General features: G+C 42.7%; 1 protein-coding gene across 1 annotated transcript in view; it reads right to left on the bottom strand.

Moving 5' to 3' along the window:
* Positions 1-504: 504 nt before the first annotated feature.
* Positions 505-22,358, bottom strand: part of LOC128754458 (alpha-1,6-mannosylglycoprotein 6-beta-N-acetylglucosaminyltransferase B-like) — a 99,088-nt gene continuing 77,234 nt past the window's right edge. Inside the window, exons 10-17 of the mRNA XM_053857084.1 lie at positions 18,132-18,265; positions 17,154-17,285; positions 13,668-13,831; positions 12,995-13,141; positions 10,706-10,822; positions 5,280-5,354; positions 4,320-4,594; positions 505-1,357 (exon numbers count right to left, since the gene is read on the bottom strand). Of these exons, the coding sequence (XP_053713059.1) occupies positions 1,159-1,357; positions 4,320-4,594; positions 5,280-5,354; positions 10,706-10,822; positions 12,995-13,141; positions 13,668-13,831; positions 17,154-17,285; positions 18,132-18,265 (1,243 nt within the window). The 3' untranslated portion in view covers positions 505-1,158. The remainder of the gene's footprint in view (positions 1,358-4,319; positions 4,595-5,279; positions 5,355-10,705; positions 10,823-12,994; positions 13,142-13,667; positions 13,832-17,153; positions 17,286-18,131; positions 18,266-22,358) is intronic.

The raw sequence follows: 22,358 nt of genomic DNA, 5'->3' as shown, positions 1-22,358 counted from the left end.
GTGAGTATATGCCATTTATTTTGACTCAGAATACAGAGATGCTTCGTGTTGTTGCGCACTGTTTAGACTCAAGTTAAACGAGTGGCTCTTAAATAACAAATACATTTGTTTATGATCTGGATCCTTGTGTCGCTGAGTTGTTTAGCACTGGAGCAGTCGTGCAACTGGCAGTCAGGTAATGCAGCCCACTAGCTGCCTGAGGTGCCTCACCCTGCCTCTGTGCAGTGAGAGATAAAGATCACCTTTGTGTCTCTGGCTGTTGCTTCTCAATTTGCATTTCCCATGAGTGAATCCGCCTGACTAAATTATGAAACAGTCATATCAGAAAATGACATGCTGTTCAATGTGAGATCTAAATCTGATCCGCACCTTGAGTTTCTCTCACCTCTTACCAACATGTCTGACCTTCGGAGACGCAAGATCATTGTAAAATATTTCCCTAATGGCTGGCTTGAAGAAGATAGAAAAACATGACAAATGACGCCACAATAAAGGTTCCATCCATTGTCTGACTTTTTATTCCGTTCACTTCAGTTACAAATTACTGACAATCCTTATAAAGCAAGTTCATTTAAAAATATTTCTGTCCGCTCCAGCTTTGTGGCCCGTCTTGTTTCGCCCTGACCGGAGAAGATTACGGCGTCCGAGGCCGCCTCAGACTTTCAGCTTTGGTCTGATAAACGATTCTGTCCATCACTGGAAGTGGTGGGAAGAAAAGCCAGTGAGATAACCTGCTTGTCCATCATCTTTTGTCTGAGTGCAGAGAGGAGATTGGATATTGAACCCGGCTGCCATCCGAGAGTGGAGATATCTGACGTTTCTGTCATGGAGTGACATCCCAGTCTCTGAACTCGCAGCTCAGACTTCTACAAAATTTTCCTGCCAGGCATCGACATTTAGACGAGATGACGAAACATAGCTGCTTCTGAAGTTCATCTGAAGATTGCTTTTTGGGCGCTCTTGCAGAGGGCGACACTTTCTGCACCTGTCATGCAGCGTATCTCGATGCATCTAGCTGTAAGACAAACCATTTCCTTCTCTTTTCCCAGGCCACTGTGAGTCCATGCAATGCAGTTTCCACGCTCCTCCCTTCAGGTACGCAGTCTGTCAGTGAAAGTCTTGGATCCGATTTGCCTGCTCTTTGTCCTCTCGGGATTGTTATAAACAATCGGTGCATAGCGCCACCTGGCCGCGGATGAAGTCCCTGCACGGGCAAATTCGCCTGTATTTGGAGGACCGTCCGGCACAGCTGAACAAGAGCGGGTCACGCTGGAGTCCGCACTCTCGCCGCATAACAGAGAAAGCCGGGAGGATGTGGTTGATTTCCGAGTCCACCACCTCACACTGCACATCCAGCCTGCAGAGAGCAAAGATGACAGCCTGTTAACAAGGGACAAAACACTTTGATTCTCAGCGATAAGATCACCTCACAAACACTATCGCGAGTGAGGACTTGAGACATGAAGCAGAGTGTTTATGAGAGAAACTGTTGTTGGATAATAATTCTTATGATCACTGGAAGGTAGTGTCTCAGCAGGTGTTAGAAAAACTCACCATAAATTCAAGGTTGACAAGATTAAATTGAATGATAATGAAAGATTAACAAACAACTAAAGCATAGCGAGGCTAGCAGGGCGGAAAGTGTGACGTTCATAACATGGACAGCTTCTGTTATTATGCAGAAAGAAACAGAACTGAAGACAAAGGGAAGGATTAGAGGAACACTATTGTGAGTATACAAATAAAAGACGGCTCAAAAACACTTTTCCAAGTCCGATAAAAGTGGTAAAATTCAAGGTCCTCAGAGCAGCACGACAGGCTGCGTCAGTGATCTGACCAGGACAAACTCATAAAAAAATTAAAAAAAATGTAATATTGTGGAAAGGAGTTAGAATTAAAAAATATGAAATACAAGATTTATGAAAAACTGTATGTGCTGTATACCGCAGCATTAATAGTGCACTGATGTGTGTGTTTTGGGACCATTTTTCCTTTGACAATAAGCCCATGTCCAGGCCCGTCCAGCTGGGAGGAGGCCCGGTTCATGACGCCTCTGTTCTACAGCACACGGCCTGTTTACACTGAGAAACAAATGAAACAATGGATAGAACTGATTGAGATATTCAGACAGGTTTTCTGACAATTTCATTGCCCTTATGTTGAGAGCAGGGATTTAGAGAATTTTTTTCTCCTTTTTTGTTTAAATACATCTCCATTATTCCGCATTATTACCACGCATCATATGGTTTTCTTGAAGCTTGTTATGGTACTGATGATGATCCAATAGGGTTCAGAAAGCACAACAGTGGAAGACTAGGCCTGACTTGGATAGAATGCAAACCAAACAAGAGAAGGTCAGTGGGCTGCCACAGAGCAGATTTAATTCCACCGTACAAAATGTGGATCTACTTTGCCTGGAGGAATTAAAGCTATGTCCCTTCAGCTGAACTGGAGTCAGGTTTCTGACCCTCCTGCGGCACTTTAGACACACACTCGCCAACCAACTCTCCAGGGACAGCAGCATATAAGCGCCTTCACCGCGGCTGGCCAAAGCTCACAAAACTTAGACAAGACACCCAAACTCAAACTGGTGGAAGGCAGTCGCACGAGCACTGACTTCATGAATTAATTTTGGGTGGATGTCAGGACTGTTTCAGATGCACATGGCGCTCAGAAAAGTATATTTTGTATTCCAGCATGAACTAACCAGCAGTCATGAAGAGGTTAGATGCAACACACACAGGCGATAGCTTTGTTACTGAGATGCTTGAAAAAGTCACCACCTGAGGTTCAGTTCACACCGAGAAGCATGAAAACATCCAAAATATCTCATGACTTTGGCTCAAGTCAGCTCATTGGGAATTTCAGAAATAAAAAAAGTGGAGGGGAAACTGGTTTATAAGAGACTTCAATGGCTTGTTTTGCTAGACAGTAGATTTCCATGCGGCGTCTGGGGAGGAAACTACAAGCTATTTTTTCTGTTTCTGACTGAAGTGTCTGTGGACACAAACAGAAACAGTGTCAGGGAAGGAATATTTCCACAGCAGAGGGATTATGGGATATATATGTGCAGACTAATCCTATAGGATAGCAGTGACAGGCAAGAGGGGAGTGGGGTCAAAGAGGAAACAGAGGGGGGAGTGGGAGCAAAGGAATGGCACTGGTCTTCTTCTTCTGGTTTCTCCCTTCAGGGGTGGCCACAGCGGATCATCCTCCTCCATCTCACCCTGTCCTCTGCTTCCTCTTCTCTCAAACCTACAAACCTCATGTCCTCCTTCACCACCTCCATAAACCTCCTCTTTGGCCTCCCTCTCCACCTTCTGCCTGGCAGTTCCAACCTCAACATCTTCATCTACCAATGTACTGGCTCTCTCTCCTCTGTACATGTCCAAACCATCTCCATCTAGCCTCTCTGACTTTGTCTCCTAAACACCTCACCACATGTGCTGCCCCTCTGATCTACTGCTTCCTGATCCTATCCATCCTGCTCACTCCCAGAGAGAAGCTCAGCATCTTCATCTCTGCTACCTCCAGCTCTGCCTCCTGTCTTTTCCTCAGTGCCACTGTTTCCAAACCATACAACATTGCTGGCCTCACCACCCTTTTGGACACTTTCCCTTTCATCCTTGCTGACAGCCTTTTGTCACACATCACACCTGACACTTTTCTCCAGTTATTCCATCCTGCCTGCACCCGCTTCCTCACCTCTTTCTCACACTCTCCATCGCCCTGGACAGTTGAGCCTAAGTACTTAAAATCCTCTACCTTTTTATCTCAACATCCTGTAACTTCACCTGTCCACTTGGCTCCCTCTCATTCTCACACATGTATTCCGTCTTACTGCGGCTAACCTTCATTCCTCTCCTTTCTAAGGCAAATCTCCACCTCTCTAGCTTATCTTCAACTTGCTCCCTGCTCTCACCACAGATCACAATGTCATCTGCAAACATCATCGTCCACTGGGCTTCTTGTCTCACTTCATCTGACACCCTCCATAAAAAACTATTTTTAAGATGTTACTCTCAGTCATCAAAACAATCGCCTTAATAACCTATTTTTCCCATAAAGACCAATGAGGATTAACCAGTGTGTACTTAAATAATTGCCATTCTTCAGGGAATAAGAGTCGCACCATGGTTGCATAACAATTAACGTTTCTGAGTCAAGCTCCAGGACAAAACTGCAGAATGTGAATACAGTCGGTGACCTTCTAAATGCTGGCCCTCCTGAGCTGTCTGGCTCCCTTCTTTCCCCAGTTGACAGTCTTTGGACAGACTTAACAGCCCGGCGGCAACACACGCAACTCTCGGCGGACTCACCTGCGCAGGGCTTCTTTGTTGTTGATGAAGCTGAAGTGAGCGGGCTCACAGACAAAGCCTTGAGCCCTGCAGGCCTCTAAACAGGACTGACCCTCCTGTGATACCAGGAGCCGCAGGGAGCTGAGAGGAGGCCAGGCAGGGGGCGCTGTTATGTTAAAAGCCCAGCCAAGTGCGCTGGAGTTGGGCAGGGGCAGAAACATGGGTCCCGTGAGCCTGTGTCCATCAGAGGAACCTTGTCTGGAGACGTTGAAAGGCATCTCTGGGGTACAGAAATCCTGGGGGGAATAAAGAGGGGGTTTTAAGACAAACACTGAGAGGAACCTGAGAGCATATGACATTATGTGATGCTGGAAACATCCATGCAGAATAGTAGAACTGGAGTGATAAACACGAGTCTAGTTGTGGAGCTGGTTTAAGTTAGAGGTGATAGCTTCATGTCATTTGACTCGGCTGAGGCTTGTAAATCTGAAGGTAGGTCAGATGAAGTTACTCAATACACATGAAATCTAGAGTAACATCAACAATTCAGTTGTAATAGAGGAACGGGCCCTGGGGTCTACAGGCTCCATATCATGTGTCTGCATCTCCATCAGGAAAAAAGTTCAACTGTTAGAGCCGCTGGACTGAAACTAATGTCCCCTCTGGGATATCAGAACTCAAATGTGAAATGTTCCAGCTTTGTAAAGTGTCACCATCCTCAGTGGGAATCTAAAAATATATCCTTCATCCAGCTGCTTCAGTGTCTTGACACCTCGCCCCTCCCCTTCCCCACTCATTAGTGTAATTAAAGCGCCTCCTGGGGAGCAGGGGTGGGGGTGGGGGGGCGGCGGTGTGGTCAGTAATGAGCAGATTAATAATATATGTATAATACAGCATACATGGAGCAGAGGGACGGTGACATCTGCATGACGACATGAGTGATGCGCGGCTGCTGTGGATGAAGTGAGGAGAGCTACTGACCTGATGTTGGATGTAGGCGTGGACTCTCTCCAGCATGCCCTCGCAGGTGTACTCGTAGGGCAGATACGGCTCCACCTGCGACATCACAGAGAAGAAGCACCTCCATTATTAAAATGCCCATCGTTTCTCTTGATAGTTGAGATTAGTTTTCCGGAAGATGCTTCTCATTTATCCCATCAAGTTGTGCGTCTCCTCCTGAATCATGTTTTGTAAATGCTTTGCTATTCCTATTAAAGCGGCAGTCTGACAGCATGAGGGTCGGGGGTTCAAATCCAGCTCGAGGCAACAGCGAGGTGAACCTCAGACCTTTCTGAGTGGAGCTCGTGTTCTTGCCGTGCATGCGTGGGTTTGCTACGGAGCCAGGGAAGGCGGCAGCCCCCAGCTACAAAAATTCAATCTCTTACAAACACATGCATGGATGGCAAGAACACAAACACACAACGCAGAGACATGTTTTAGTAACACCATAATGTTAGACAGGTTTCTAATCTCCCTTCTTGGAGCGTCTTCAGCGCTTTATCATTCAGATGAGGCATGTATTGGTCATCGCAAGGCTGCATGTTATTGTCAGTGCAATGTTTGCTACGTGAGGTTTCCATGACACCACGTCACGCCAGTGATCCTCCGGGAGATGGTGCTATCTTTGTCACAATTGATGAGGTCATAACTTCAGTTGTCTCGACATGGAATTAAGCCGAATAAAATAAAGGAAGCTAAGGAAAGGTTCATTTTAAGAAATGAAACTCAGCTGAACACTACAATGCAATTTGAATACTCTGAACCAGGACATGAACTTTCACATTTTCTTTCAAAGCTTCATTATAACAGGAGGAAAATGGTTGGCAGTCCACTCAGAAATTCTGCTGTATAGCTCTGCTGAAGTGGCCACATCAGGGGTCCTGCAGATGATTCTCAAAGAGCGGGTGATGGAGGTTTTTGTTCCAGTCTGTGAAGCCCACGGAGGTGGACCAATCAGGTGTCAGCTGAAACAAGCAGCGGCACAGTGACCTCTTCTAGTGACAGGCTTCAGACTCCTGACTGCCTGCTGAGACCCCAGTTGAAGACCCTTGGGCTTTGTGACAGCCTGACTTTGATCTGTCTGTCTGCAAAATAACTTACATTGACATGCCAATAAAAATAAGTGCTGATAAAGACACAGAGCATTTTGGTGGAGCCCAGATCTCCTCACATTGAGGAGACCGTTGGTCGAGCTAGCGCATTCTTATCCTGGCAAAACAAGACCAGGGAACACTACTGTTAATCAAAGTGGAGTCGAGTGGAGATGTTGGAGTCCCCCACGCCTCCTTTTCCATGTCTTCATTTAAATATGCAAATCATATGTAAATGAGCTAAGCACAGAAGATTACCGCCTTTCACAGTTAGACGCTCTAAATAGACAAGAGAAAAACAACTGAATAGAACGCAAACCTGAAACATGTCAGTGTCACTCACGACTTATGAGGCTCTGTGCTTGAGTTCAGCACCATGAGCGAAATGACTGACCATTTAAAGACCCGTGTCAGGGGTGTCAAACAGGGTCACAGTGGGTGCAGGCTTGTGTTCCTACCTTCTCACCAGTCAGGTGACTGACAGTCTCATTTTAGCTGACACCTTATTGGTCAACTTATATATATATATGCTTGTAGGGTTGGAATGAAAACCCGCATGCACTTTAGTGGATATTTTTGACACTGCTACTGCTACATATTCCAATAACAGTGCGTCGAACAAAAGGTCTTGTAGTTTGATCTTATCTAAGGCAAATGTATGGATGTGTTGAAGAGCCTCATAATGTTGGTCAACTGTGTTTGTGCATCACATTTGATCTAGATATTGATTTGAATGAAAATATTTCCTGTTGTGACACGCATGTTGTGATGTTAGAATGGGACAGGTCTAAGAGAGGTTTGCCCGCTACACCACTCATCAACGTTGACTGCTGCTGTTTGGAACATGCCGCTGATTTTGCTGTGTATAAGCATGTGCGCTGTCCTTTTAATCTTCTTGTGCTGCTGTACATGAGGCCCCAGGACTGGTAGAAAGCAGATACCTTAGAAGTGACTGGAATTTGGTGATATTTGGTGATATTCATAAACATACTAAAATGTACTCCATTCATCGTTCCAGCTGAAGCTGAATCACGTGACCATATAAGGAACAACATGCAAGATTGTTCAGTGGACATCACTTCAACACACTGACCAGCGATACAGACTACGAGGTTATCCATTCATTTAATTGTACACTATTTTAACAAAGACCGGGCGTCAGTTTGCGCTGTTTCAGTGCCTTTCTACAGTAGGTACTGTATGACAAACACTTGCCTGTATGGCAAGCGTAACTGTACTGTGTAACAGAATGTAAAAACAGGATTCATTTATTCCCATTATTTTCCAAAATATACAGAGACAACTGACCAGCTGATTAATGATGACAGTCACGTCTTTTATCTGCATAAAACACAAGGGAAAAGTGGATGGAAAATAACATTTTTAACGCTTTAAGTATGAAAACATCTTTAGAGAAGCATACGCACTTCTCTAAATTGATCCTCTGATCTGGAATTAAAACAGTCCAATGTTCAGGCAAGTGTGAAATCAGACTTGGCCCATTTTAAAGTGAAAACCAATAAGAAACAAGAACACGCAGTGATGCAATTTAGAAATTTGCATAGAGCAAATCTGATTAAAGCTTAGAGCTAATTCACGCTGTAGGAGAAAACAAGCAGTCAGTTCGGAAAAAGAGAGATCCAAGGCAAGATAGCAACTTTTTATTATCTTCTTTTTTTTTTTTTACTTTCCACACTTTTGGTTTTATATTGTGCTGTTTTAGATTTTGCATGACGTTCTTGGACGCTTTGATGTAAAACAGATGTCGGTCGATAGACAAATGTTGTCACCAACAGACCAGCCACTTCTTCTCTTCAAGATAAAAGCTCTGTAATTACAACTGAGACATGGACTTTAAAGGCTATTAAAAGGTCAAGATCTTTGTCCTTCGAAAGGAGCACGACACTGGTTGTATAAGTTATTCAAGAATGAAACGAAATAAAGCTTTAGGCCCCATAGAGAAAAGACGGAATGCTAATATGTCGATTTTTAATGATTTTCAAAAACCCCATAAATAACCTTTAAAAAATTCTTTATATTCACAAAACTTAACAATTGTTCGATGTTGAAGATCAAAATAGGACTCATAATTCACTAATAAGATTTTAACAGAGAAAATTAGAGCTGAACAGACTCCATTTTAGGTCACTGACACTTTTTCTTTTGCCTTTGAAGCCTTACTTTTCCAGAGGCATATCCGTCGACTCTGCCTCCTCTCCGTTATCACTGACTTTTCTATAGTTGCCAACCTGAGACTTCTTAATCATCCTTTGTCATCTCTGTATTTGCACCCATGTAATTAATGTCAGGCTACATCTCACGGTGAATGGAGAGAAACACAGAACTACAAAAGAGCCACATTTCCATTCATCTTATCTCGCTGATCCGTTAAACAGGCGCTGACTTATTCTGCCCGATAAGATCCACCTATTAGCATTCAGAGATAAAAATGTGGTGCAACTTCAAACTAAACGTTCTCATTTCTGTGAGGCCAGACAGTGTTTACATTTCCGACGCTCTGTTGTGGGCATGTGTTATCCTCTTGTAATGACAAACTCACATACTCTTCAGTAGAATTGAGATGCAGATGATGAGACACGTCTGCCTTCCAAAGCTGTGATTTATGCAATTTGAATGTCACATTTTAGGAAATAGACACACAGAATGTCAATGAGATGACTCCATATATTTACTTGTTAAAGACCCCTTTATGCTCTCTTTACGAGTGTTTCAAACAATGTTAAAGTCACTGATCACATACTTCCATGAGAACTTAACGTTGGCACTGCTGTTCAACAATATGTCCACTGGGGGGAGCAGCCCTCAGTCAAAAGCATATCACAAAAGTATATGACAAACTCTAAAGCAAACAGCATTTTAGGAGGTGATGGTCACTGAGGCCATTAAATACATTGCGACTGGAGGGCAAAGAAGTTCCGCCAGTGATACTTCTTCTTCGCGTCTCATAAGAGCAACACCGCCCCAATGATTTCCATTGGCACTGATCCATAAGTTTTGTTAAAACGTGCTGAAATATGGACGAAATTTACACAGCGCATGGACAGAAGGTTCCGTCCAGGTCCGGATCTGGATCTGTACGTAACATTGAGCATAAAGGCTTCTAATGCTACCAGGATGACCAGGATAAAACCGGTGTGGGAATGGTGTTAACCAATTTCCCTCACAAATGATGTCAGCAGTGGGATGGTACGGAGCTGCTCAAATCACTTTAGGGCTTATTTACGACCCACGTGAATAATTGAACACCTGAGTGAAGGGCCAAAGACACGGTGAAACATCAGTACACAAGCTGAGAACAGAGAGGTGAAGAGAACTGACTCAATGTCAAGAGTATGGCAGCAGCAATTGACTACAGCCACGAGGTTTGGTCAAAGCCAAGTGCTCAGCACCAGGTAAGGGCTGAACGCATTCACTCTGGTGCAAGTAGTGGGACCAGGAAGCCCACAGGGATTAGAAGAAGAAGACGACCAAAGAGGTTAGAGGAGAGTAAATGAGAAGTACAGCAGGATAGGAGAGACGAGGGACCATGATCAAGATAGGTGAAGGTGGCTGACTTTGTACTGTTGTTGTGAAAGACAGAGGAAAAAGTAAGGGATGTCTTGTTATAGAGAGGGGTGGGTGGTGTTTTATTAAGTTCAAAGGGTTTGCGTCCCGCGGTGGTGATGACACAGCTTTGCACCCGAGGTATACCATTTTCCCTTTTAAGACAACAGTCGGAGGCTGGGCAGGGAAGATTTTTACCAACTCTCTGCGACACTCTATTGTTCCACTGAGCCAGTGTCTGCTATTCAAATGTTTCACACAGGTATAATCACTGCATCCTAACGCAGGGTGCTAAACAGTAATAACCAAGCCTGCGCTGCTCTTGAATCACACAAACGGCTGCTTGATTTAAAAAAAGAATCCCACAACGGCACTTGTTTTTGTCTTATTTGTGGACGTTCAGCTTAATTTCTGCTGAGACAATTTACCTAAGAGACAGAAAAGCTTTCACCTCCGTAAAAACAATGCGTAATGAGATCATTAAAATGAATCCACCAAAGTATAAATGAATCTAGCTTTAAAGCCACTTCACAACTTCTCACTCGGAAGACTTTAGCAGTCTCTGCCGACTGCTTCATGAAAACGTTCCCACTGCAGGTAACTTCTCTTCCCTCATTTTCCCTCTCAGCTCACGTTTATGTCTCGCAGTTCTATATTCCGAGCTCGCCTCTGTTGTTGAGGAAAACAATTTTGTTTTTCAATCTTTTCTTTTTCTCTTTCTAATTGGGCTGCCAAAATTAAGAGCAAACTTGCCTTGGCTCTCATTATCTCGCGGATAGCAGCGTCAAACTCCATCGAGTTGTTGTAGTCCACCGTCATGACATGAGGTCTACCGATGTACTGCTCTGCATACGGATGCTGGGAGGACACCTGGGAAAAAAGAGAGCAGGAATTTCACCACTGGCGAACAGTCATTTGTGTTTGTTTTGTGTTTATTCTTTTTTAGAAATCGAATGAGTGCACCAAACTGTATCGCATCATTGTCAGTAGATGTACAGTAGGAGCAGTTCAATTGTTCCCCTCCCAGCAGAGTTCCAGCCGCTGGAGTGACCCCCCCTCTTCTTGAGGATGTGTCTCTCTGAATAATGTAAACTCCAGCCACTCATTGCACTACGGGGAGTGAAGTGAAGATGGTGCTTTCTCTTCATACACAAAGCCCAGAGTGACTCGTGAAAGCTGGTCTCACAACAACGTCGGTTGTGTTTTGAGACTCCATGTGATAAGGGCTCCACACATCATCCCATGTCTCAGGAATAGGTTACTGGAAGAGCCAGTGTGTGGGTTCATGAGACCACTTCTTCATGCTATTTCCATTCTTAAGTTTGGTGCTGCGCCGTTATATCAGTATCTTTTAATTTCAATACAAAAGCTCAATGCGCTGTTATATAAATTTTTTTTCATTTTATTTGAATAGATCCACTCATTCAAGTCCGGTGACCCATGTGGAGTTTTGACACACTTGATCCCTTTGGATGTCATGCATGCTCAAGCAGCAGTGTGTTTTGGATCACATCGCGATGGTCTGATCCAAAACGTCTTCTTATGTGTGGCGCATCATGCTGTTTAAGGATATATAAGAGGGGTGGCCAACCAGTCAGAGGCTAAGAGCCACATTGCTTTACTGTGTAAGGCTCACCTGAACAGCTGGTCATGTGACTTATGGGCAGTATACATATACATTTTACCATGATCCCCCCCGAAATATCAAGCCGCGTAGATAGAAATGTGTGCGCCATTTATTTTATCTATCTATTTTTTTACGTGGCTCATGCCACCAGTAATGTCGCTATATGCTACTTCCACCCAGAATGTCAGCCAGTGGAAAGGAGACAAGCCAACGTCAGTGCCCTTCATCTGCCTTTCTGCCGCCTCATTTCCTCCAGTCAGTTCGACCCTGGAGCTGAGGAGCTATCCTAGAAAGGCACACCAACACCAGAGCCCACACTGCCAGGTGCAGCAAGGGACTTGGCTTCCCAACGGAAATTGACACCACCAATCTTGAACCTGACCTGATAGTTTGGTCTCCTTCAATAAAAATGCTCACAGTGCCCCAGGAGGCCGACAAAGTTTCAGCTTCAGCATGTTTCATGCGACACATTTCAGGCAATATATTCACATCAAATGAGGTTAAAAGAGCTAAACTTGGCCAACTGGTGGTGCAGTGTAAACCAATGACAGCTGAGGACATACATGGATATGTATGCAAGTGAGCAAAAAGTCAAGGCGAAGAAGTGAAATGGAAGAAGCTGATCATTGCAGCAGCTGGCATTCATGACTTACTGAGCTGTTTTTTTTTTGCTTTAAACATACATCTACAGTAAATACAGGGCAACAATTCTGCGTCTGCTATCTGCCATGTTGACATTCCTCCAACCTTACACCCACCCCCTCAGCAGATTAACCTACTTTTCAAACATACATTAAGAAGGAGGGGGAAGCTCTTTTGGTCGCTGGAAAACTTGGGTGTCAGCAGCAAAGGTTGTGTTTGGCGTTCATGTACCTTGAGGAGTAATAAGTTGGTAATAAATACAGAATAGCACAGGTTGATTCCCACAGTTTGAGGCTCCTTTGAGGGACGGGACTCTGATGCCAAGACCAAGGTTAATCCATGAAAGTCTTGTAGGGAGCAGCTGAAAGGGCCAATCAGAGGCTGTGTAGGAGGAATAACTGAGCGCTGTCATGGGACACACCGCGGAAGCGTGTTGAGCTCTCAGGTTGTGGACCTCCTCAAGGAAACACCAAGGAAGGAGAGTGCCACCTGATGACCTCTCATTAGGTCTTATCAACCACCTGGCCTCAAACTGTCATGCTCTGCTGCAACCGACCCCTGGGAGGAAGCTCCTGCCATGCTGAGTTCCCATGTAATTTTCCACTGTTATTCCTCGCCAATACACCGATTACAAATGCAAAAAAAAAAGGAAAAACACATCATGTTTGTGATGTGAAGATGTCTGTCCTCGAACAAATGTTACAAAACATTTCTTTTCAACCATTATTTCTCGGATACGTTGGGGTTTAGCTTGCTGTGGAGAGAAAGCGCACCTCTCGAGAAGTAGGTTTGCCTCTGAAGAATTCATGATTCAGAGAACTGTGAGGCGGTTGAAACTTGGGCTGCAGGAAGATGCATCCATTGGCAATGGCCTCCAGAGGGGCGGGGCCTTCGTACGGGAAACCAAAGCCGATGAAGAGCTGTCAGAAATAAAACATGCTTCAGAGTTTAGTTTCAATTACAGTGAAAAAATGAAGACAAATCTGGTTTGTTTTGGATTGGTTTATGGTGTCACTGAAGCATTCTTGGGGGGAATAAACAGAAACTGATACATCAAGGAGAAATGCAGAATGAGTGTGAATATTTTATGCAGTGGTTCATATGGACTGGCTTTGTATGACATAGTGACCCAAATGAATGATTTAAATATATATTAAAGCACAGTTTGAACCTCAACTGTAACACATTATCAACATTACTTCAATAAAATACAATGTGATGTGGAAAAGGCCACACTGAATATGGTTCCATGACTCACTCCCCAACCTTTTCTGGATTCTTCTTAAAAAGCAGCGATAATGTGGATACAAACACTGCAAAAAGGCTATTTGTGATCATCAATAAGGAGAATAATGATAGTAAATAAAAGGACAATGATATACAAAAGAAGAAACAGCAACACCCCCAACTACTGCATGAGCACCGAATAAGACAGGAGTCACTTGCCTTTGCTTTGCGTAGCAGTTGCTGCAGTTCATGCTGCGGCAGCAGACCATGGTTCTTCACGAAAGCCGGGACTTCTGGAGGTCTTTGTGTCTCATAGTAGACCGTGCCGTGGACCTCCATATACTTGTGCAATATCTGGAGAAAACCCTCCTTTCCCTGTTGGAAGAGATGAAATATGATCCACCTTCATCCTGTTTATATACTTTGAGTAGTTCAACAGCTGCTAAAGAAGAGTTGTTAAGTGGAGACACTTGAGAAACCACTCGACTGAGCCACCAACAATGACTTTCCTCCCTCATTTTGGCAGCTCAATAAAAAGAAGAGCAAAATAAAAGGAAAATGGGCAGCGTCTGAACCAAAAATATCAACACTTATTCTCACAATATTATGACAAACACAGTTTTTAACCACTAATATGAGCTTTTTTTGTGCATAAAAATTATTAACATCAGCTAAATGCTCTTTTGGAGAAAATGAAGGGGAGGATTGCATTTAAACTAAGTGTATTTCAGTCCAAATATTAAGGCACTGCAGCGGGGCTACAATGAGCTCATTTATATGCATCTCTGTAAGCTGTAGACTTCATATTAAATTTCCACATATTTTTATTCACAAGGCTACATCACATTCAGGAGCTCGTCATGGGAACCAAATAAGCTTTCACTTCTCAGCAGCTCAAAGTGAGTGAGACTCCTAATATTTGATACGCCTGAGCCACACTCTTTAAATATTGTGCTTAAAATTCAATTAAAATGAAATCCAATTCATAACCATCCTGCAACTTTGGGAAACATTACGACTAAAAACTAGAGACATTCAGCTGTTTCTTTTGACTAAATGTGATTTAAAAGCTCAGAACAGCAGAGAAGTCCAAATAATCATCTTCAACTTCAAATGAAGGCAGCGATGGGCAAATACCTGCGCAGCCCATTCACTTCCTGAATATGAAAGTCTCATGTTGGAGCCCTGCTTTTTAATGAAAAGAATATTCAGTGGGTCCTGGCACTGGGAGTTCTTCCACGGTCAAGGTTGATGGGCAACAGAAAACAAACCAGCTGGTGTAAACAAGACACAGAAAAAAGCCCTGTTGAATGGAAAGTCACCCTGGGCCAGAGTATCGACTGCTTGTCCGGTGTTAAGCAGCTTACTGTAGCACTGCGCTGAAGCGTGCATTCCCTCCGGCGGCCATAATAGGAGGTTGTAGCGATCAATAGCTTCCTCTGTGAACCAATTAGGAGATTATCTCAAGCGCTAAGTGCAGCAGACAACACAAATTAGCCGGAGAAACACGCCAGCGCGCGAGGGAAGCTCCTCTTTTTCCTTTTAACCCTCCTTCAATTAACACCTAACATGAAAAGACCGACACCGGCTCTGGTCGGAATTGTGTTTTTCTTTTTGTCTTGTGGAAGTTGGGAACGTGACAAGGAAAGATGAGAAGAGCCTCCTGCGAGAGACGGAGGACAATGACACGCGGCGGCTAACAAGCGCTGCTGTGACATGCTGCAAGAGTGTAGTCAGGCTTTCCACCATCATTAACTGCATTCCAGCTGCTGGAACCTTGTTTTCCAGCTCCAGGGAATGATGAAGGTACTTTTTTTGTGAGTGACGAAAACCAAATGAAAAAAGATGATTTTACGAAAAAAACTACTGAAGTTTGGAGGCAGAGAGGGATGAAAACTACTGTAGTATCAGACTATTTTCCTGAAATAATAGAATTATTTCTTATATATAATACGCAAGAAAATGGGCAAAAATGTGTTTTGTGTCCAAGTAATGAAAAAAGTCCACCATTAGTTTTAGTCCGATTAATAAAAAAAATGTGATGTAACTTAATGTTTTCTTCAAATACAGAAATGCGCTGTGGAGGTGAAATGAACTCTGCTAGACTAAATTCTGGCAACACAATCCACCATTTTCAGCAGAGATAGCACCGACTGTGTCTCACAGAACCAAACAGATGCAATGATTTTGACTTTCTGACACACATATCACACCTTTCCTCTTTATTTCATCATTTATTTGTTGGCCAAGCATTAAGCGCAGCAGGTTCCGACCATCGTCATAGCGACGCTTCAGTGCAAAGTGCGATCCAACGTCTGCATACAGAGTTGAAGTTTTCAGTTCTTTTAAAGTGGAGAGTGAAACGTGTGAGAGTGTTCACCAAACTATCTTGAGCCTTCTGTTTACATGACTCGCCTGTTCTTTATGGCTAAGCTAACTAGTTCCAAATGTTTGTTTGGCTTTATCTATCTACTAGTACACCATTTTTCAATTAGATGTTTTGTTTGAAGCGCTAATATAAATGATCATCATCATGAACATCAATTTATTTATTTTAAATAAATACTGAAATATTTTGTCATGTATTTTGTTAAAATGAATTATTCATGAAATATTTTAATATTAGTAAAAAAATTACCACCCACATTTTACATTCGGTATTCAGCCATTTGTTGTTCAGCAAAATAAATAAAATTTTCTTCCAAATAAAAATGTGTCACATGGTTCATGTGACATATTAGTGACATGTGACATTCACAAGAGCAATGCTTTAAACCAAAAGAAACCAATCTACAGAAGTATTTTCTTGAAATAATATAATTATTTCTTTTATATAACATGCAGGAAAACGGGCAAAAATGTGTTTTGTGTTCAAGTAATGAATATGATTACCATTAGCATTATGTTAATATAACAGACGCCAAACACAAGAGGCCCCCGCACACTAATTATGAATTATGTGAGGGGGAGTAGAAGGTAAATCCATCCATATCTCTATTTAAAAATGAAAAAAAATGGTTATAAAACAGTGCATGTGATTAGGACGCAACGATTGTGTGAATATCAAAACAATTTCACAGCTCATGTTGATACAGGGATTTGGTTGGAGAAACATAATGGCACATATTTGCTTTTGACAATTCAACAGGGCATAATAGAAGCATAGTATTTTCTCTGTTTAATTGGAATTTCTTGTGAATTCCTTTCATTCGCTGTCCGGCATTATGTGTTGAACATGAGTTGTGTGAGCGAATGACAGACCTCTAAATCCTTCTCCAGGCTGTGCGTCACCCCTGCTGGTTTTTGGAGCAGCAAATGGAAGTGATTGAATTTGAACAGTCAACGGTGAGCAGTAATGAAGAACACATTCAGTTGTTCATCGTATTCTGGTCTGAAAGCTCCGATTAGATTTGAGTTTATTTTTGCTCTGGTTTCTTCAAACAAATGTTAAATGCATTTTTGGGTTCAGCAAACCCATCCATCCATTCATCCATTCAGAGCTCCAGTAATGGTACATTTCTCCTTTTGAGAGCAATAAAGTCTCTCTTATCTTATCTTATCCATCCATCCATCCATCCACAATAGAAGGATCTTACCTGAAGCTATAGCACGGAGCAGCACGTTGCCAGTTTTGAAAGGGAAAGCAGTCAAACAGGTTAATACCAAACATGGAACATGAAGTTCAAGTGGATGCTCATGCTTGCACCTTCCACATGCTGGCCTCCTTCCCGTACACCACAGCCATGTTGTTGACTTTATTCTGCTGGATGTTCCTCTTCTCGGTCTCATTGAGTTCCTCGGAAACGAAACCCATGAAGGAGTTGTCTGGTGTGTGCGCTACGTGTGTGTTAGTCATTAGTTGTGAGGAGGCAGAGGGGAGAGAAACGAAGAGAGAAGAAAGAAGGTTACGTTGTTATTAGAGAGCCAGAAGAAGAAAAAGAAAACAGCAGTTTGTCTTTGTTTGCTTCACTTGAGCGGCCCGACAGTGTGATTATCACATCCATAAGTGTTATAAATAGTGATTGTCACCGAGCCAGCTGCTGGAGTTAAAAATAGGCCTGGAAGGTTTTGGTAGCGATGAGGTGCGGTGAAGCTGCTCTTCAAGTCATGAATATTAGTTTAAAGCTGAACGGCGATGACAAATGTAACCCAGATATCTGCCAGGTACATTTACGTGGGATGTTTTGAAGCCACACCTGATGTGCAAATGAATATTCTTGCTAAAACTTCAACAACACTTGGATTGGAGAATTCAATTCTCTATCTTTTCTATCTTATCTTTCGCAACAAGAGCTCTTCACCTGGGCTCAGACTTGAATTGCAGCTTAACTGTGGTGCTCAGTGGCTGAGCGCTCAATGTGAGAACAGGACAGCGTGTCAGATGTTTCGGGGGGGAAAGAAAGCGGCTGACAGTAGCGAAGGCTTTGAAAACATTTGCGCGAGACAGAGCAGAAATAGAAGCAGGAGACAGTCAATAACTGATAATGTGGGGATGCTGAAAATAGTTGCATTTAAGGATTCAAAGTCAACCGACAGCCAGACCTGCCAAAGAAAGAGCAGAGTCTTTTAATATTGTGATTCAAAGCCGGTGACACATCACAGATGTTTCAAGTCTTTCAAGCACAATCAACAAGAGATGCTTCTAAAGCTAAAGCACGCGAGGTAGAAATGACTTCCACTCACGGAACATGGTCATGTACTGCCGTGCGTTCAGGTTCCAGTAGCCCCAGTTGGTCCGGTATCCATGCAGAGTCGCATACTCCTCGTGATTGTAGGCCGGCTCCGTGCCGAAAGTGTCAATCACGCGAATATGGCACCTGGGAAAACGGAAACAGCACAGTTGTTTTCACAATCTGACAAAGTCTCTCAGCTACCTTTCACTTCTAAACTCATCTGGGCTCATTGGTGGGATCGACATGTTCTTTTTCAGTTGAGTTAGTTTTGTGTTTTTGGAGTGTAGGAGGCAGGACACCCACACAAGCACAGGAACATACTAAACTCAGACAAGTTGCTTGGAGGCCAGTCCCTATAGAACCACATCTAGAGCCTTCTGTTTACATTATTAGCCTGTTCACTGTGGCTGGAATGGATGTTTTGTTTAAAGCACTAATATAAATGATTAACATCAATTTATTTATTATATTGACATAATTTGTAGTGTATTTTTTTTAATTAATTATACATTAAATATGTTAATATTAGTAAAAACACCCAACTTAACACCCACATTTTACATTCGGTATTCAGCACATGAGTTATTTTTTAGCATAATAAATACAGTTTTATTCAAAATAAAAATGTAAATATATCATATGAACCTTCACAAGTGAAATGATTTACACCAATATACACCAATCTATACAAAACAGTTGAACTCTCTGTTTTGGGTGTGCGAATCACATTAAATTAATATTTACAATTACACACAGAAATGCAGCTCAAAGTGCAGAATAAAAGTCACAGTTAAAACAAAGCAAACAAATTGGAGATGCACATTCGCAGGTATATCACAGGACATGGAGAAGCACTGTGGAGAGACAGTCCTGGTAAGACCAACCGCAAGAAAAATGTAAATCAAGCCACAATCTGAAAACAAGTCAATGTACAAAACTGTCTCGCACATGGCAGTGACTTTTTTCTGTGTTCAACTCCCAACACAGGCTCCCGTCCGCCGTTTCTGGTTCCACCTGACAATAGAATCAGCCAGGTAGAGACAGACATGGCGGCTGTTCACACACTAGGAGAGACACAAATCTGGCAGCTCCATCTTCAGGACACCTCTAGATACGCAACAAATCGCATCCTGTTCTAGTTCAATAAGGGATGCTTCACTTTTCCATGTCCATATTTTACGGTACGGGCGGCGACAAAAATCTGTTTGCTTATTTGCTGACATAGTAGTCCAGATTATAAGTAAAACTATGTGTCAGGAACTAGACATGTGAGGCAATACGTCGGTAGTTAGGAGTCCAGACTTTATTTTTTTTCTATTCATTCACCATTTCTCATGAAGAGGTGCCACTGCAAGTCAGCCTGCTCCACCTGCAGCAGCTCGTGCACCCGCCCTGCTCACACCTATTCAGCTCGTGTCCTGTTTGTATCAGTCAGATTCAGAACACAGCGACCTCTGGTGACCATAGGGGACGTGGCCAATCGATAAACAGGGTGACGCTCAATAACCGACATCGAGCAGAAAATATCCATGATAATTAATTGTGAACGATTAATCGCTCAGCCCAAACCTCAAGGCTTGTCTTCCCTGTCTCTTCTCTCTATGTGTCCAGACCATTTAGTTTTATCTCAAAACACAGAGGCTGTTTGTTAGGAGGACCTCCAACTGAAGCACGTTACCAAGATCATCACTTCGATCTGACTGAGGGATGACTGCCAAAATATTTTTGATCGAGAGATAAGAATATACTTTATTACATGGTTATTACAAAAACGGAGCTGTAGCTTCCATACGTGACATAAACAATTGAATAAAACCAGGTGCTATAAACAATAGGACATGATTGAAGGGAGCTTTTTCCACTTAGGATTTCGACTTTGCTTTCCAACTGTACACCCCAGCAGTGTGTCACCACACAAAGGGCTGAATAGCTTAAGAGAATGGATTCGTGTCACTGTGCCATTGACATTAACTTTCTAAGCATTTCTTATCGAGAAGTGCAACATCAAGAGAAATGCAGCCTGTTTGTGTTTTCAGCTGTGTCTGTCACAGAAGCCTCTCCGCTCACATCACAGCAGTCTCGAGAGAGCAGGCTGATCAAACGAGTTCTCAGCCACACAAATACAACAGGACTTGTTGTTATTCTCTTTTATGGTCTACTGAAGCAGCTCGCGAAAGAGAAATTGCTTCTCTTTCGCGATGCATTTGTATCCCTGTGTAATGTCGTTTGTCTTTCAGTTGCAGATTTGATCCATTTGGTGTGACATCACCGGCCACATCTTTTGTGTCTGGTATCGCTTTTGTGTACCGCGTGTTTCACAGTACAAAACTCCAGCAAGGAACATTGTTAAAGAAAACACATTTGCTTTGTTACTGCGAGCTCTTACAGATAAAATATGAAATAGATGGAAGACAGCGGTTGAGCTTTCACCAGGCAGAGAAGCACAACAGAAGTGGAATAATGGAGGGATGAAGTGGCGCCACATCACATCAGAAGTGGACAATACATCAGGTGAATGGTCACCTTAACTTCTTTTCACAGTCACTCCCACCGAGGGGGAGACCACAGGGCTGACAATGGAGCTGAGAGGTTGGATCAAATGTCCAGCGGCAGCTCCAACCCTCTTCATCTGAACTATCTGACTGAAATGCTCACAACAGCTCAAGCTCTTCCAATTATTTCAGAGCTCATCTTCAACTGGAGAACTAAATCAGGCTGACTTGAAAGGCACAGGGATGACTAGAGTGCCCCGAGTAAACCAAGGCAGGTCTCCAGAGAAAAGACCCACGTTCGGACAGAAGCCTGACCCTGAGCTGCTCTGGTTTTAGAGCTGCTGAAAACACCTGGCCTGAGTTGCTATTCTGCCCAGAAGGTGTTTACAGCATTAAAGATGAAAGGACTAAAGATTAACACTAAGCATCAGTTAAAAATCGAAACTGGCTTAAAATTGTATGCCGTAAATAAATCAATTGAAATAAAAGTTACTACAAGCAACATGAACGCCAGATCAAATCTATATCTTGTGTTCCTGGTGGGCCACACTCGCTACATATTTATAACAACCCTGGGCAAGAAAATAGATCAAAAAATAAAATAAAGAAATACATATATATATATACACTGTATATGGAAAAGGTTTCTTTCAATAACAAAAAAAAAAAAAAATAAGTTGAAAAAATAAGTTAAATAAGAGAAGCCAGAAACAATTAATACTGATACTAATACTGACAACAATAACAATACTACTACTGCTATTAATAATAAAGACAATTATACTTTATAAGTAATACTTCTAATAATAAGAGAGTATACAGAATCCTCTAGATCCAGCTGGTGGTCCGAATCGCTCTGAGAATTAAATCATTTAATCAAAAAATTCAGGAAATGTCACACATGAAACACAGTAAAAGAAATGTATTCCAATTCCAGAAGAATATTTCAGTCATTTTGAAGAAGAGGAATGAATATGTTCAGTCATGTATCAGCAGCACAGCTGAATTAATGCCTAGCACTACATCAAAGCAAGCGAAAACAAAACACTAGCTGTCTGCACAACCCCTCATCATTCACTGGAGTTAGACGCCCAACATCTAATACCTGACAGGGCGCTGAACTGCAAACACAGCCAACAGTAAGAACAGAAAGTGAAAAACTTTCTCCAGCGATATCAAAGGATATTAAAAACAAGAACTTTTTTTCCCTATTTGTTAGAGGTCACAGAAGAATGTGAGTTTGTCTTTGTCCTACCCACTTGCTTAGATTACATATCGTCGACTCTGAAACTAAAAATCTCCCTGTACATAGATAAGAGGTCCCCACGGGAGCGAACACGAACGGCGGGGGAAGATGGGATAAGCAAGCAGTTGCTGAGCTGAATATCTAACAGGAGATCAGAGTGGGGGTCTAATCTGGGTTAAACGGCTGCTCGACGAGGCTCAACAGTCCTCTGGAGGACTCCAGCAGGGTGGAGATACATCGGCATTCTGGCCCAAACTTTGAGTTTGGGAAGATGGATTTTGTGAAATGTGTTAACACCAGGCTGCCATAGACTAAATGTCACCATCACTGCTCAGCACTTGTGTCTGCAACATCCTTTATACAGCTGTACCTCGCCCCCTTAAAGCGCCTCATCACGAAAGAATGGATTCATATCAAACCTTTTCATTGCTGTTGAGAAACTGCTTTACTGATATGTCAGTCAGTGGATCAATTCTAGTTACATAATAAGACACGTTGT

The sequence above is a fragment of the Synchiropus splendidus genome, chromosome 2 (genome assembly GCF_027744825.2).
Source record: "Synchiropus splendidus isolate RoL2022-P1 chromosome 2, RoL_Sspl_1.0, whole genome shotgun sequence".
Taxonomy (NCBI): Eukaryota; Metazoa; Chordata; class Actinopteri; order Syngnathiformes; family Callionymidae; genus Synchiropus; species Synchiropus splendidus.
The sequence above is the reverse complement of the archived record's forward strand: the minus strand, read 5'-3'. Positions and strand labels throughout refer to the sequence as shown.